This window comes from Serinus canaria, chromosome 1 (assembly GCF_022539315.1).
Source record: "Serinus canaria isolate serCan28SL12 chromosome 1, serCan2020, whole genome shotgun sequence".
In the NCBI taxonomy this organism is placed as follows: Eukaryota; Metazoa; Chordata; class Aves; order Passeriformes; family Fringillidae; genus Serinus; species Serinus canaria.
The window spans coordinates 113452754-113469950 of NC_066313.1; the positions used below are offsets into that span (position 1 = coordinate 113452754).

At 49.6% G+C, this 17197-nt stretch overlaps 1 protein-coding gene across 1 annotated transcript in view; it reads right to left on the bottom strand.

The window, feature by feature from the left end:
* CLIC6 (chloride intracellular channel 6) overlaps positions 1–15444 on the bottom strand; it is a 30421-nt gene extending 14977 nt beyond the window's left edge. The window contains exons 1-2 of the mRNA XM_050976807.1: positions 13852–15444; positions 13472–13768 (exon numbers count right to left, since the gene is read on the bottom strand). Of these exons, the coding sequence (XP_050832764.1) occupies positions 13472–13768; positions 13852–15444 (1890 nt within the window). The remainder of the gene's footprint in view (positions 1–13471; positions 13769–13851) is intronic.
* Positions 15445–17197: the final 1753 nt, after the last annotated feature.

Genomic DNA, 17197 nt, shown 5'->3' on the forward strand with positions numbered 1-17197 from the left:
ATGGGATATTATTTATTTCACGGGATACTTTTAACATATAATTTATTTATGGGATATTTTTACCATATTATTTATTTATTTGATATTTATGACTAATTTATTTATGTTGTGGGACATTTATTATATATTTATGGGGTATTATTTATGTTATGGGATATTTTAACATATCATTTATGTTATGGGATTTTTTTACATATAATTTATTTATGGGATATTTATGAATTTCATTTATTTATGTTATAGGATATTTAGTATTTATTTATCATTATAATTATGGGATATTATTTATGTTATGGGATATTTTTAACATAATATTCATGTTGGATTTTTCTGGGCTATCTCCCTCAGCAGTGTTTTTATGTACTGAGCAGTGCTCCCTGCTCAAGGGGGTGACATCCACCTGGGAATTCTAATTCTCCAGACCACAGAGAGCACCATGAGGCTGAAGCTGTGATTTCATAGAATGATGGAATGGTTTGGGTTGGAAAGGACCCTGAAACTCACCCAGTGCCACCCCTGCCATGGCAGGGACACCTCCCACTGTGCCAGGCTGCTCCAGCCTGGCCTTGGGCACTGCCAGGGATCCAGGGGCAGCCCCAGCTGCTCTGGGAATTCCATCCCATCCTATTCCATCCCATCCCATCCCATCCCATCCCATCCTATTCCATCCCATCCTATTCCATTCCTTTCCATCCCATCCTATTCCATCCTATTCCATCCCATTCCATTCCCATTCCATTCCATTCCATTCCATTCCATTCCATTCCATTCCATTCCATTCCATTCCATTCCCATCCATTCCATTCCATCCCATCCCATTCCATTCCATTCCATCCCATCCATATCCCACCCATCCCATCCCATCCATCCTATTCCATCCCATCCATTCCATCCATCCCATCCCATTCCATCCATCCATCCATCCCATCCCATCCCATCCCATCCCATCCCATCCCATCCCATCCCATCCCATCCCATCCCATCCCATCCCATTATCCCATCCCATCCCATCCCATTATCCCATCCCATTATCCCATCCCACTCCATTCTCTTTGGGAATTCTCCTCCCACCTGCCAGGGCAGGGTTTTCCCTCTGGACCCAGCTCTCTCTCCCCGTGTGCCTCAGGGCTCTTTCCCTCTCTCCCTCTTTATTTACTGCCCCCGGGTAAATCATTCCCGCAGGAATCACTCTGTGAGTCATTGCAGGCTTTGGATGCAGAGGCAGAAATTCCCTTCACTAAGAAGCAGCTTTGTGGCCCTCAGTTTGTACCTGTGGCCAGTTGCTTTACAAACAATGAGAAACAAAAGGTCCCAGCTCAGTCCTGCTGCTTAGATCAAATGCCCATTTAAATTTGATTTTGATATTGAAACCTCCCCAGTATTTCTACACCCTTCCAGTTCTGATAAAGGTGATAAATAAATGAATTGTTACATGATAATTCTGTAAAGTGAGCAAAAACCAGGGGAGTGCAGGTAAAAATGAAAATATGAGAGGTCTTGTATTGCATTTTTAGAGGCTGTGGGTTACCAATATTCACCTTATTTACAAATAAGAAATTAAAGATTATTTACAAAAGAGGAAAATAAACAAATTCTGTGATTTTATAACTTGCTGCTGCCTTGGGCCAGGCCCCTCATGGAATTTCCAGCCACAGCCATGGCTCTCTACAGGTTTGGGGGTTTTTTTAATCCCTAAAATCCCATGAAATTACAAAGGCAAAATGCAAATTGCAGCTTTCTTTTCTCAGATGTGTCTCCCTACACCAGACCTGCATTAAAAGCCCCTGCAGCAGCTGCAGATTTACCAGAGCAGAGGAAAATTAAATGGCAAAATAGATGGGAAATTAAATGGTGCACGGAAAGACTGGAAAGCTTGAGCTGCACTTCAGCAGAGTTTGAATTAACCTTGCCCAGTGTGGGAGCCTCTTTCTCCTCCAGGAGCAATTGCCATTCTGCAGTTTTGAGCTGCCCTTGGTTGTGTCTCACCCAGCCCAGCAGTGCCTGCAGTCCCCACCCTTTGTTTCCTTCCTCAGCAGATGATGATGATGATGAATTCTTGTCTTCTGTTAGGAGGGAATTCCTCCCGGTGAGGGTGGGAGGCTGCCCCATCCCTGGCAGTGCCCACAGCCTGCTCTGATCTCTCCCTTGAACCCCTCCCCAGCCTAATTTCAATTCTCAAGATTATTTCCAAGCCTTTGCAGGAGTGGAAGAAACCCTGAGCCCTCTGAGCAGGGCAGGTGCAGTCAGTTCCAGGTCAGTGCTTTGGATCTGCCAGCAGCCATTCCCACCCTCCCTGTGCCGGGAATTCTGTGTCCAGGGCTTGGTTCTCCAGCCCAAGGCCAGGGAATAAAGCAGAGAAAACTCCAGGTGATCCCTTGCTGACAGGAATGTTCTGGAAGCGCTCCCAGGTCACAAGCACAGCCCAAAGGCTCTTAGCCCTTATCCCGGGCTGGAATTTGGGCTCTGCCCCCCTCTGCTCCTAATCCCAGCTCAGCCTGGGGACAAATCCAGCGCGCACCCCCTGGCAATCCTGGCAGGGAATTACTGCAACAAAAGGGCTCTGTGCTCCTGCAGGAGCGGGGCAGGGCTGGGGAAAGGATCCAGGGGGATTTCCTGCTGTTCCTGCATTCCACTGACCCTGCACTGCTCCAAGCTGAGTACAACAACTGCACTGAAAATGGCACAAAAACCACCCAGCTCATGCCGAAGGAGTTACAACCATACCGTACATTTCTAATTCCATATCTGAATAAATTCTATGTAAGAAATTATATGTAATAAATTCAGTAAAATCTGAAATTACAAACTCTATGTAATATAATAATACATCTAAATAGTATGTATATAAATGATAATTATATACAATATATATTTTATATATATGTATATATAAACTATAAGTTATATTTCTAAATTGATGTGCATATCAATTTTATGTGTATAAATTCTTTGTAAGAAATTATATGTAATAAATTCAGTAAAAACTGAAATTATAGATGATGTGTAATATGATAATTAATACATCTAAATAGCATGAAAACTATAAATTATATATAGTTATATGTAATTATATAAACTATAAATTATATTTCTAAATTGATATGCATATCAATTTTATGTGTATAAATTCTTTGTAAGAAATTATATGTAATAAATTCAGTAAAAACTGAAATTATAAATGATGTGTAACATAATAATTAATACCTATAAATAGTATGAAAATTATAAATTATATCTTTATATATTATATATATAATTATATAAACTATAAATTATATTTCTAAATTGATATGCATATCAATTTTATGTGTATAAATTCTTTGTAAGAAATTATATGTAATAAATTCAGTAAAAACTGAAATTACAAACTCTATTTAATATAATAATACATCTAAATAGTATTTATGTAAACGAAATTATATACAATTATATGTTATATATATGTATATATAAACTAGAAGTTATATTTCTAAATTGATGTGCATATCAATTTCATATGTGTATAAATTCTATGTAAGAATTTCAGTAAAATTATATGTAAGAATTTCAGTAAAAACTGAAATTATAAACTCTATGTAATATAATACATATAAATAGTATGTATATAAACTGTTAATTATATATAATTATATATTATATATGTGTATATATAAACTAAAAATTATATTTCTAAATTGGTGTGCATATAAATTTTATATATGTGTATAATGTCTATGTAAGAAATTATATGTAATAAATTCAGTAACAACTGAAATGATAAATGATGTGTAACATAATAATTAATACCTATAAATAGTATGTAAACTATAAATTATATATCAGTAGATATTATACATGTGTATATGTAAACTATAAATTATATTTCTAAATTGATATGCATATCAATTTTATATATGTATAAATTCTTTGTGAGAAATTATATGTAATAAATTCAGTAGAAACTGCAATTATAAATGAGATGTAATATATTTAATACATATAAATATCATATGTATTCTAACAAGTTATAAAATACATTAATAAACTAAATGATAATGTGTTATATTATTATTAACAAATTATAGTTAAATTAATAAATTATTTGCAATATAAATTAATAGATATAAATGGTGTACAATGCATACAAAACAATATATATAAATGATTTGTAAAAATACCTGTGGTTTGTGCTGGAAACCAGTAAGTAAATAAATAAGAAATACTAAAAATAGTAAGAATACTTTAAGAACTCCAAGAAATCCTGAAGATAAAGAAGCTCTTTGTGCAACTTTGGGTAGAAAATTCTTTGCCAATGATATTCCTAATTAAAATCAAGAGGTAAAAGTGAAATATTGAAAGAGTGGGGGAGCTTTTTTTCACCTCAGATAATTTGTGATGTTTTGGTCCACAAAGAAAGAATGAAGAATAAAATTGAAAGAATAGAAATAAAATAAAATGTGATGGTTTGGTCCCCATGGAAAGGATAAAATAGAATAGAAACAGAATAAAATGTGATGGTTTGGTCCACATAGAAAGGATAAAATAGAATAGAAATAAAATAAAATGTGATGGTTTGGTCCACATGGAAAGGATGAAATAGAATAGAAATATAGAATAAAATGTGATGGTTTGGTCCACAAAGAAAGGATAAAATAGAATAGAAACAGAATAAAATGTGATGGTTTGGTCCACAAAGAAAGGATAAAATAGAATAGAAATATAGAATAAAATGTGATGGTTTGGTCCACAAGGAAAGGATAAAATAGAATAGAAATAAAATAAAATGTGATGGTTTGGTCCACATAGAAAGCATAAAATAGAATAGAAACAGATAAAATGTGATGGTTTGGTCCCCATGGAAAGGATAAAATAGAATAGAAATAGAATAAAATGTGATGGTTTGGTCCACAAGGAAAGGATAAAATAGAATAGAAACAGAATAAAATGTGATGGTTTGGTCAAACCCTGTCAGCTGCAGTGGGAAGGTGCCCTCCAAGAAATGGAACAATGGAATAAAGTTGACTTTCCCTTCCCAGTGTCAGTTCCAATTCCTGTTCTCCATCCTGCCCTTCCCAGCCCCTCCCTCTGTGGGAAAGGAGGAGAAGCAGCTTTGGTAATTAAAGCAGGTTTGGATGAGAACTGCAGGAATGAAATGTAACCCCTGCCTGGAGCCCAGGAGTGTCCCTGTGATCCCAGATCCTGGGGAGCCCCTGGAGCTCCTGCCAGAGGGAGCTGAGCTTCTGCTGAGGGCTTGGTGGGGTTCTTTTTACCCCAGCTTTGAAAATGTTGAATTCTTGTGGGTATATTTGGAACCTGGTTTGAGTTTCATCTGCCCCATGGTGAAAAACTGATTTTTCTGTATTTATAAAATACAGAAAATTTAAAGAATCCTTTCCACAGCAGCCACCAGGGAAATGTCAATGATTCACCAAGGCACAAATGGGAATTTTTCTGAACTCTGAGTCAATGTTTAACTGGTTTGTAACTGCCCCATTTGAATAACTCAGGGAAGGCTTTGCTTTCACTGCTCCCATCCTGCTTTTGGCTTTGCTCTCTGACAGCTTCTCAACATTTCCAATATTCTCACATGTGCTCACATGGGGAGAGAAATGAAGCCAAAATGGAAATTCCACCTTTGTCCTCGTGCCTGCCCCAGCAGTGGCAGGCAGTGGAAGCTGTTTTCTGGGAGAAACTCAGTATTTTTAGGAAGGAATGAGAACTGTCAGTGCTGAGACAGTGCTGTCACCCAGAGCAACTGGAACAGAGTCACCTGAGCTGAGTTTTTATCAGGAAATGATCAGACTGCAAATGGAAATGCACACAGGGCCCTAGCACAGGGGGACATTTTATCATCCCAGCAAGGAGGTTTTGGGTCACCTTCCCAGGACGTTCACTTGGGCAGGCTCAGGGGGACAAGCAATTAATTTTTAAATAATCAGGGAATGTCCTGAGCTGAAGGGACCCCAGGGATCCCCCAGTGCCACCCCTGTCCTGCCCAGACCCCACCAAGCCCATCCTGGGCATCCCTGGCAGCCCCAGGCTGTGCCCATTCCCTGGGCAGTGCCCAGCACCCTCAGGGAAATAAAAAAAAATTAATTCCTTTCCCAGGGAAAGGAATAAACTCAGTGATGGCACAGGTGGAGGTGTCCACACTTCACTTCCCCTTCCATAAACTCTGATTTTTCCTCCCTCTGCCTGATTCCCTTTCCCAGCTCTGAAGAGGAGGGGTCATTTGTTGGATTATATTTTTTTTTCTGATCCAGAGATGGGGTCAGAAAAATTTTTAAAAATTAAAAATTGTCTAGAAATCGATTTCCCACAGTCTCTCTCTGGTTAAAAACTGCAATTCCAGGTGGCATCACCAGGAATGAGCATCCTGAAAAATCCTGGACTTACTGAGAACTTCCATTATCACTTCTGCTTGACAGAATTTAAACCAAGAAAGAGTCATAAAGATGGATTTGCATGGTCCACACAACACTGGAGGAGAGGCCTCACACTGGAATTTCCATAAAAATGGCACTGATGGAATCAGAGAGTGGTTTGGGTGGGAAGGACCTTAAAGATCACCTCATGCCACCCCCTGCCACGGGCAGGGACACCACCTAGTGCACATTTTTATTTACAGAATGCCCTTTCCAAAGTTCCACCTGATGTTTTTAATAATTTGATTTTAGTCCAGATGTATTTTGCAAGTAATTGGTCAAATCCCTTTCCAGAGCACCCCTCTCCACCCTCTGATGTTTTCTATTTGTGAATGCCAGGAGTTCTCTAGACTGGATCGTGATTCCTCTACAGAAAACATCAATCAAACCTAAAAAAAATGGAATCTTTTTGGCAGAGTGAAAACTGCCTGGCAGAGCTGCAGGGTGATGCCCTCATCCCAAAATGATGATATTTGCACAAACCCTTCCAGCTCACCCAGTGCCACCGTGACCACTCCTGGCCCCTGTCCCACGGGCAGAGGGACACTGCAGGGAGGCTCCTGGGGCTCCATGTCCCAGGGGCAGAGGGACACTGCAGGGAGGCTCCTGGGGCTCCATGTCCCAGGGGCAGAGGGACACTGCAGGGAGGCTCCTGGGGCTCCATGTCCCAGGGGCAGAGGGACACTGCAGGGAGGCTCCTGGGGCTCCATGTCCCATGGGCAGAGGGACACTGCAGGGAGGCTCCTGAGGCTCCATGTCCCAGGGGCAGAGGGACACTGCAGGGAGGCTCCTGGGGCTCCATGTCCCAGGGGCAGAGGGACACTGCAGGGAGGCTCCTGAGCAAGGCTGGGGCTCCATGTCCCAGGGGCAGAGGGACACTGCAGGGAGGCTCCTGGGGCTCCATGTCCCAGGGGCAGAGGGACACTGCAGGGAGGCTCCTGAGGCTCCATGTCCCATGGGCAGAGGGACACTGCAGGGAGGCTCTGAGGCTCCATGTCCATGGGCAGAGGGACACTGCAGGGAGGCTCCTGAGGCTCATGTCCCAGGGGCAGAGGGACACTGCAGGGAGGCTCCTGAGGCTCCATGTCCCATGGGCAGAGGGACACTGCAGGGAGGCTCCTGGGGCTCCATGTCCCAGGGGCAGAGGGACACTGCAGGGACGCTCCTGAGGCTCCATGTCCAGGGGCAGAGGGACACTGCAGGGACGCTCCTGAGGTCCATGTCCAGGGGCAGAGGGACACTGCAGGGAGGCTCCTGGGGCTCCATGTCCCAGGGCAGAGGGACACTGCAGGGAGGCTCCTGAGGCTCCATGTCCCAGGGCAGAGGGACACTGCAGGGAGGCTCCTGAGGCTCCATGTCCCAGGGGCAGAGGGACACTGCAGGGAGGCTCCTGAGGCTCCAAGTCCCAGGGGCAGAGGGACACTGCAGGGAGGCTCCAAGGGCTCCATGTCCCATGGGCAGAGGGACACTGCAGGGAGGCTCCTGAGCAAGGGCTCCATGTCCCATGGGCAGAGGGACACTGCAGGGAGGCTCCTGAGCAAGGCTGGGGCTCTCCCAAGGGATTTGGGGGCTGGAGGGGAATCTCAGAGCAGCAGGGGCTGAGGGCAGAGGGCACCAAGCAGGACTGGCCCCCTCAGCCTGCTCGGTGCTGCTCACACCAAGGGCACTTGTGCAAAGGCAAACTCAGAGCCCCACCGAGGGTGGAATTTGGCAGCTGCTGATCTGTCAGGAGACTCTGCTGGTTCCAGGCAGCTCCAAATCCAGGCTGAGTCCTGGGCCTGGATCAGGAGAGGGCTCCCTGCTTAGTGAGGGGCTTACGCAGCACGTGAGTTTAAGCTTGTGCTTAAAGCAGGACACATGGTGTGGGGCTTTAGGGCAGCAGCCAGCTGGGAGGAAGTAAAAATAGGAATAGGGCCAGGAAGCTTTGAAGACCTTGACTTTCCTTTTTTTTCTTTGTTTTTTTTTTTTTTTGCTTAAAACCAACCTTCAAACCACAGAGATGGGCCCTGGGGATGAGCAGGGCCTGAGGCCTGAACAGCCCTGGGGGCACACAGAGATGATTTAACACTTCCAAAGCACAGGCAAAGGATGATTCCAGATTTACCCAAATGGGTTGTGGCTCCCTTATCCCTGGAAGTGTTCAGGGCCAGGCTGGACAGGGCTTGGAACAATCTGGAATAGTGGGAGGTGAGGCATGGCAGGGGAGGCACCGGGTGGGATTTGAGGCCCTTCCCAACCCAAACCAATCCCTGGTTCTGACTAAATCATACAAAAATAACTTGGATGCAACTTGCTATTTCTGATCACTGATTTCTGTCTGTTGGTTTATGTCCATCTGGAAAAGGATGTTGGTCTGTCAGCTGTCTAAATCCCAGAATTACTAAGTGGGAAGAGCCCCTCAGGATCACCCAGTGCCACCCCAGCCCCACCAGCAGCACCCAAACCCTGTCCCTGTCCCCAAGGCCACATCCAGACTGCTCTGGGACAATCCCAGGGACTCCAAACCTCCCTGGGGAGCTCAGCCCAAGGCCTGGCCATTTCCAGAGGGAAAGATTCTGTTCCAATCTCCACATGAGCCTCCCCTGGTGTAATTCAGGGCCATTTCCTCTTGGGACACAGCAGCAGAGCCCGACCCCACCTCACTGCCCCTCCTGCCAGGGAATTGTAGGAGGTTCCCCCTGAGCCTCCTCTGCTCCAGGCTGAGCCCCTTCCCAGCTCCCTCAGCCATTCCTGGAATCACAGAACCACAGAAAGGTTTGGGCTGGGAGGGACCCTGCAGCCCATCTCAGCCCCAGCCCCAGAGAAGCTGCTGCTCGTGGAGCCCCCAGCACAGCCAGCACCAACCCAGAGAGTGATGAAGGGAATTTGCAATGCCAGCTCCTCTAAGCTGCTTTGGGGAACCTGGAATTGCCACATCCAAAGGGAGCTGTGAGAGGGCAAATACCCACGGGAAAGGAGCCAACTTCCTGCTCTGGCTTGGGACAAACGCTGCTTGGGAGATTTTGTGCAGCCACCGAGCCCAAATCGGCACAGCCAGGCCTGGAGCAGCAGCTCCGGGGCTCTGCTGCTCCTGCTGGGCTGCCCCACAGGGCTCAGGGCTGAGCAGCCGTGGCTGGAGCCTGCTCTGGGCACCTCCAGCCTCGGGGCTGCTCCTGTGCTGCCTCAGGGCAGGGCCTTTCTCCGGCATTAGCTTTTCTTTCTTCTGGGATAACTCTCACAGAATGCCCAAATCCCTGAGGCTGGAAAATGTGGCATTCACATTCTCTGAACAATCCCTTCACCCAGGAATTTTCTCCTGGGAAGCTGAGAAGCCTCAGAGAAAAGGAAAACAATTCTGATCTCATTTGCTTCTCCTGTGCTGTGCCCATGTGGAATGTGTTTGGGGATTGTTCACCCCCAGGTGATTGTTCCAGTGCATTCTGCTGGGAGCTGTTTTCACTCTTTGCCCAGTCAGGGCCAGGCTGGGTCAGGGCTCTGGAGAGAGTCACCAGTTTGCCTTATTCTCTTTTTAGCCTTCTGTCTGTGTCCTTTCTGTATTCTTTAGTATAGTTTTGTTTTGCATTATTTAATATCATAAAATAATGAATTAGCCTTCTGAGAGCATGGAGTCAGATTCATCATTCCTGCCTTCATCTGGGGGGAACCCAAGTGCAATAGGAATAGGAAATACCACAGGAAACCCAAACCCAAATACAAGAGGAAAAGCCCTCCCAGCCCATGGAGTCCCAGCTGTGCCCCGTGCCCACCTTGTCCCCAGCCCAGAGCTTTCATAACTCCTCAACTAAAAAAGCAAAATCTCACTTACAGTGCAAATGAAAATATCCAAAGGAATGGCGGAGGGAAGCAACTTACAAAAGAATATGGCAGGATTTTTAAAGTTAAATCTTTCTTTTTTTGAAGTGGCACCTGAGACAAGGTCTGAGGAGTAGAGCTCAGGAAGGAGAAAAGGAGGGAGTGAGGAGAAGGGAGCAGAAGCCAGTGTGTGGAGCTGGTGGAACACATGGGAACAGAGCCCCCATTGCCATTCCAGCTGGGGACAGGCCCTGGGGGCAGGGATGCAGTTGTTCCCATCCCTGTGCTCCCAGCAAAGCTTTTCCTCTCCCCTTTTTCAGCCCTTTCTGTAACTCTGCACAAGTCACAGGAAGTGTGAAGCCCCTCAAGGGTATCTCAGGAGCAGTGCAGGGAAATTCTCCTGCAGAGAAGGTTTCTGCTCACAGAAATCTTTCATTCCCCTTATTGAGATCACTGAAATACTGAGCTCCTGTGGTGAGTCTGCACCAAGAAAGGCCCACAGAGAGCTGCCCACCTGCACTTGGACACAGCACAGCAGTTACTGGCTCTGTACCACACTCACCCCACCACCTACACCCTGAGTGAGGAGGGAAAAATCAAGATTTTCAGCACCAGCACCTCCTCAGTGGTGACAATTCCAATGTTTACAGCAAGCACCAGGTGCAGCCCAGACTCCACTGGAAGGACACCCAGGTGTCCAGGGAGCTGAGCTCCTGCTGCCCATGGATTTCTTACCTACAGCTCTCAAAATTCAGTTCCTACTTCATCATCTAAGGTCTCTTTAAGCCCCAGATTCATCACATCAGAGGAAAGATGGTTTTTATATTTTTTTTAAGGAAACCCCCATTGCCATTCCAGCTGGGTGCAGGCCCTGGAGGCAGGGGTGAGTTGTTCCCATTCCTGTACTCCCAGCAAAGCTTTTCCTTTCCCATTTTTCAGCCCTTTCTGTAACTCTGCTCTGCTCTGTGTGAAGTCCCTCGAGGGTCTCTCAGGGAAATTCTGCTGCAGCCAAGGATGGGAATGAAATCATCCTCTGAGTGGAGAGAAATGAGATAAATCCCCCTGCTTTTCCTTGGATAAATCTGTTCCCTTGTGCTCACGGCCAGCTTTGACTAAAATCCATTTAACCCTGAATCAGAGGGAGATGAGCAAGGCCTTGTGCCCCAGCTGGGTTGTTTGGCCAAGTGTTTGTGGTACAGAGAAATCCTTGGGAATCTTTGGAATTCTGGAATCTGCAGCTGTGATTCTGCTGAGTTTTCCATCCATAAGTAATTAGATAGCAACCTCAATTTAGAAATAAACTCTTGAGTCTTAAATAATTGTTCTATTGCTTAAAAATCAATGGAGTGAATTTGAGTGAGAGTTTAAGTATATTTAGATGGTTAAAAAATAAAAAATTCTGACATTTACAGAAGTTTTCTGATCAATAAAGAGCTTTTGCTGCAGGAGGAAAAAAAGCCCTTGAAGAGGAGAGAGCACAAGGTACCAGGGACACTGAATTCCCAAGGAGAGGATATCTGGGTGACCTTTGGGAACAGCTGGGATAATGGGAATTGTTCTCTCAAGGAAATAAATGATATTGTTCCATGGGCTAATGGAGATCAGGGAGCACCCAGGGAATTCTGGAGTTCTGTTCTTCCAGGGCTCTCTTCCTGAGGCTGATGCTTCCCAGAACATCCTCACTGCCAGAGCATTTCAGCGTGGGCCTGGGGTAATCCTCCCTAGCAGGAAAACTGCCAGGATAATTCCACCTCTGCTCCTGGGTTGTTTTCTTGTGCATTTTCTCCCATTTGGGGATTTATTTTTTCATTGCTCTGTATTTGTGTTGTGCTGCCAAACCATGGCATGGCCATTTTGGTGCCTGGGGAGACACTGGGCTCTCCAGCTGGATTTTTATTTTCCTTTTCCTGGAGAAACTCATGCCAGCCTCTGACTGAAGACTAATCCAAGCCCAAGTACAAAAATCCAGCTCCAGATGAGGTAAAATACTCAAGCTTTGTAATTATTTTGTACAGAAATAATTAGAAAAGCAGCTGGATTGTTTTCTAGGCATTCTTAAATTACCAATATTAAGCCCATCACAAAAATGCTCCTCCTTTCTCCTTCTGCCTTTATGAATTCACAAAGATTTTCAAAGCTCATGTTTAATCCTAATATTTGGGGACCACAGAGTCACAGCAAATGCTCTTGTTCTCTAGGCTGCTCTCTCATTTTGGCCATGTTTTCCTCCCATAAAGTGGAAAGCATCAAATTTCAATTTTAATTTAATTTTAATTTTAATTTTAATTTTAATTTTAATTTTAATTTTAATATTTTACTGTGAATTCTGGCTGTCAGAAGCAGCCTCAGCCAGCTCAGGAGGTACAGGATGGGATGGTTTTTGGAGGAGAAGGTCCCAAATGCCTTCTGCTTCCCCGGGTTTGTTTCCTTAGCTTCGTGTTTATCCCACCCTGCTCCACAGTTTAGTCCAGAGGGGTCAGAGAAGGAAGAAGAAATCACCTCCAGATGCTTCCCACACACCAGAAATCCCCATCTCTAAAGGCTCTGTGGATGGCTGCTGTTCCCATGTCAAATCCCAGGAATTTTGATGGGATTCCAGGCACAGGGTAGAAAAATCTAAAGCTCTACTCAATAAAATATCAGAAATCAGTTTCAGTTTTCCCTTCCTGTTTTTCCCCCCTTTTTCCTGTAACCCAAACCTTCCCTTCAAACAAACACAAACTGGACTATTCCAAGGGATGCTCTTTACTGAGTGAATTCAGCCTTGCCAAAATTCGGGACCATTCTCTAAAGTCACAGGTAATTTGTGTTAGAAAACAGAAAATCCCAGCACTGCCTTTGAAATGACATTTCCCAGGTTCTTCCCTCTCAGCCCCTGTGATGAGAGCCCCTCTCCCTGCATTTTGGAAATCTGAAAACCCGCGGAAAACTCCTCATGCCAGCGATTCCTGAAGGAATGGGGAGACAGAGGCAAGTTAATATCGGGTGTTAATAACCAAATCACCTCAGCCAGGCTGGCCCTGCGCCTGCCACATTCACATTCCTCCCCACAGGATCCTTTGAAACACCTGGGATAATGGGAATTGGTACCTAAAGGAAATAAATGATATTGTTCCATGGGCAAATGCAAATCAGGGGAACACTCAGTGAAAGCCTCCAGGGAATTCTGGGGTTCTGTTCTTCCAGGGGTTTCTTCCTGAGGCTGATGCTTCTCAGAATATTATCAGGAAGGGGAGATTCCCTACGGAGATTCCCCGGCAGCCCCTCACCCTTACCTTGACGAAGAGGGAGATGTCGTGGTCCTGCTTCTCATCCTCCTCCTCCTCCTCCTCCTCCGGGCCGCCCGGCGAGCCCGTCCCGTCCTCCCGGAGCTGCTCCCGCTCCCCGTTCAGGCTCCGATCCCAGCCGCTCCCGGGCCCCGGGGCTCCTGTCCCCGCCGGGGCTGGCGGTCCCCGCTCCGCCTCCGCCTCGCCACCGGGGCCGCCCGGGGACCGGGGACCGCCGGCCGGGGGCCCTTGGGCGGGCGAGGCCACCTGCGCTGCCCCGCGGCTCTCGGGAGGCTCCGCGCTGCCCTCCGCAGGGACCGCGTCCTCGGGGACTGTCACATCAGCCGGGGCTGGCTCCTGCACTGCATCCTTGGGGACTGTCACATCACCGGGGCTGGCTCCTGCACTTCATCCTTGGGGACTGTCACATCACCCGGGGCTGGCTCCTGCACTTCAGCCTTGGGGACTGTCACATCATCCGGAGCTGGCTCCTGCACCACGTCCTCGGGGACTGTCACATCACCCGGGGCTGGCTCCTGCACTGCATCTTTGGGGACTGTCACATCACCCGGGGCTGGCTCCTGCACCGCGTCCTCGGGGACTGTCACATCATCCGGGGCTGCCTCCCGCACTTCATCTTTGGGGACTGTCGCATCATCCGGGGCTTGCTCCTGCACTTCATCCTTGGGGACTGTCCCTTCCTGCACCGCATCCTCAGGGACTGTCCCTGCCGGGATCGCATTCTCAGGGACTGTCACATCACCCGGGGCTGGCTCCTGCACCGCATCCTTGGGAATTGTCCCCAAGGCCTCCTCGGTGACTGTCCCCGCCGGGGCTTCCTCCTGCACCTCATCCCTAGGGACTGTCCCTGCCGGAGCTCTCTCCTGCACCGCAACGTCGGGGACTGTCCCCAGCACCTCCTCAGAGATTGTCCCTGCCTGAGCTGCCTCCTGCACCTCACCCTTAGGGACTGTCCCCAGCGGGGCCGCCCCCTCCTCGGGAACTGTTCCAGCTTCCTGAAGCTCATCCTTAGGGACTGTCCCCAACGCCTCTTCAGGGACTGTCACAGCAGCCGGGGCTGCCTCCTGCACCGCATGCTCGGGGTCTGTCCCCAGCGCCTCCTCGGTGACTGTCCCCGACGGGGCTGGCTCTTGCACAGCATCCTCGGGGTCTGTCCCCACCGGGGCTGCCCCCTCCTCAGGGACTGTCCCAGCCGGGGCTGCCTCCTGCCCCTCATCCTCGGGGACTGTCCCCTCTGGGGCTTCCCCCTGCACCGCATTCTCGGGGACTGTCCCTGCTGGAGCTGTCACTGCGGCCTCCTCGGGCTCTGTCCCCGTCGGGGCTGCCTCTTGCACCGCACCTATAGGGACTGTCCCGGGCGAGGCTTCCTCCCTCGGAGCTCCCTCGGGATCTGTCCCGGACGGGGCTGCCGCGACAGCCTCCTCGGGATCTGTGACCTCTGGGCCCGCCTGTCCTTGAGCGTCCCCGGGCTCTGTCCCCGCCGAGGTTGTCGCCTGTGTTTCCCCGGGCTCTGTCCCCGCCGGGGTTGTCGCCTGTGTTTCCCCGGGCTCTGTCCCCGCCGGGGCTGTCGCCTGTGTTTCCCCGGGCTCTGTCCCCGCCGGGGCTGTCGCCTGTGTTTCCCCGGGCTCTGTCCCCGCCGGGGCTGTCGCCGCAGCCTCCTCAGGCTCTGGTTCTGCCGGGACAGTCGTGGCCGCCTCCCGGGGCTCTCTCTCCGCTGGGCCTTGCTCCCTCACCGCCTCTCTCACCTGGGGCTCCGTCCCCTCCGGTGCCACCGCCTCTCCCGCAGGCTCCGTCCCCGCCGGTGCTGCTTTCTCGGGCTCCGTCCCCGTCGGAGCAGCCCCTGCCCCCTCGGGCTCCGTCCCTGCCGGGGCCGCGGCGCCGTCCTCGGGCTCTGTCGCTGCCGGGGCTGCCTCTTCGTGCGCCGTCCCCGCCGGGCTCACAGCCGCGTCCTCGGGCTCCATCCCCCCCGGGGCTGCCCCCTCAGGCTCCGTCCCCGCCGCTGCCACCGCCTCTCCCTCGGGCTCTGCCCTGGCCGCCGCGGAGCCCTCGGGCCCGTCCGTCACTCCCGGCTCCCCGCCCGGCTGCCCCTCGTGCCCCGGGCTGTCCCCGCTCGGTGTCCCCGGGCTCTTGGGGGAGCCGCTGTCCCCGCGCGGCTCCGACGCCGCCTCCGCGCTCAGCGGCGGCCGCTCCGCGGGCCCGTCCGGGGGCTCAGCCGCCCCCTCGGGGCACAGCCCGGGCCGAGCCCCCGCCGCCGCCTCGTCCTCGCCTCCCTCCCGCGGGACATCGCTGCTCTCCGGGGCCCGCCCCGGGCTCTCCGCCATGCCGGGAGCGCCGCGACGCGCGGGACGAGCCGGAGCAACGGAGCGGCCGCGGAGCAGCGCCGGGCACGGCCGGGGGAACGGGGGAACGAGGGCGGTGCCTGCGCTCCTCCCCCGCGCCTGCCCCGCTCCGGGCACTGCCCCTGCCCTGCCCGGGCACAGCCCCTGCCCCGTCCCACAGCCCCTGCCCCGTCCCCGCTCCGCGCACAGCCCCTGCCTTTGCAGAGTGGCCAGAAATCTCCTCTTTGTGTTTGTGTGTGTTCCCCGCACCTGCTCGGGGCTCCCCTCACACCCCTCGCCCCCTTCGTGCCCTGCTTTGCCCCTCGGCTGCTGCTCCCAGCCCCGGCGCGGTGGCCCTGGCACGGCTGTGCCCAGCCTGGCACACACCTGCGGGCAGGTGCGGCTGAGGCTCTGCTGGCCTCATCTTCCAAACCAGGTGTATTAAGGCACCCTCTGAACATCCACGCCGCTGCTGATGCACTGACCCGGCACAGCCCCCACGGTCCCTCCCGTTTGTTAAAAACACGAATGAAGCGCTTCGGGCTGCTCCAAAGGCTGTTAAAAAGGGAAATGTGTCCTTATCAGCTCGCGAAAGTTGTAAAAGGGAACGACACAACCCTCTGTGTAAAGAAATAAACACCTGGATTTGCATGCTTTTAGGTGATTTTCATTCATGTGCGAGGATCCTCTGCGAGTTTGCATTTAAATGGGTGAGTGAGAAACGGCGTGTCCTGGGCAGAGCCGGCAGCTGCTGCGGAAGAAGTTACAACTTTTCCTTCGGATAAGGAAAATAATCCTGATTTTCTAGGTGCAGACAGAACAGTGGAGGCAGCGTTGGCTGACTGGAGTGAGGTATCACAATTAAAAAACCCCAACAGTTAAACAGTTTTATATTTGTGTACATAAACCCCCTTTTTCTATTTGAGAGGGAACAGAGCAGGGATAGAACACAAGGGTTTGGAGTGAGTGAGAAGGGGGAAGATGCAGCCGACAGGAGCGGGGAAATCCTAGGGAATAAATCATTGCAGAGGGTCAAACACTCTGCCCGATAAAACACGAACAGCCAAATCAGTGAACAATCCTGCAGCTCTTTGATGCTCGCCCGGAGGTGCATCTCGAGTGGCACAGAGGAATGGAGGTAGCTGTGCTCCGAAGGAACGTTCATGGAAGATTCAGGAAGAGAGGCTCGTGAGGATGTAGGAGCAGGAACTCAGCACCTGCCAATGGAGGTCTTGCAGGTGAGACCATCCTGAGGCATTATGGGGTTTGATATCAGTGGAATGACACAACTCGGAAACCTCTGGGGAGATAATATTGGTTTATTCATCCTCACCTTTGCTGAAGGCTTCTTAACCTTGGCCTGAAGGTTGGACATGTCAGAGAGTTCCAGAAGGGT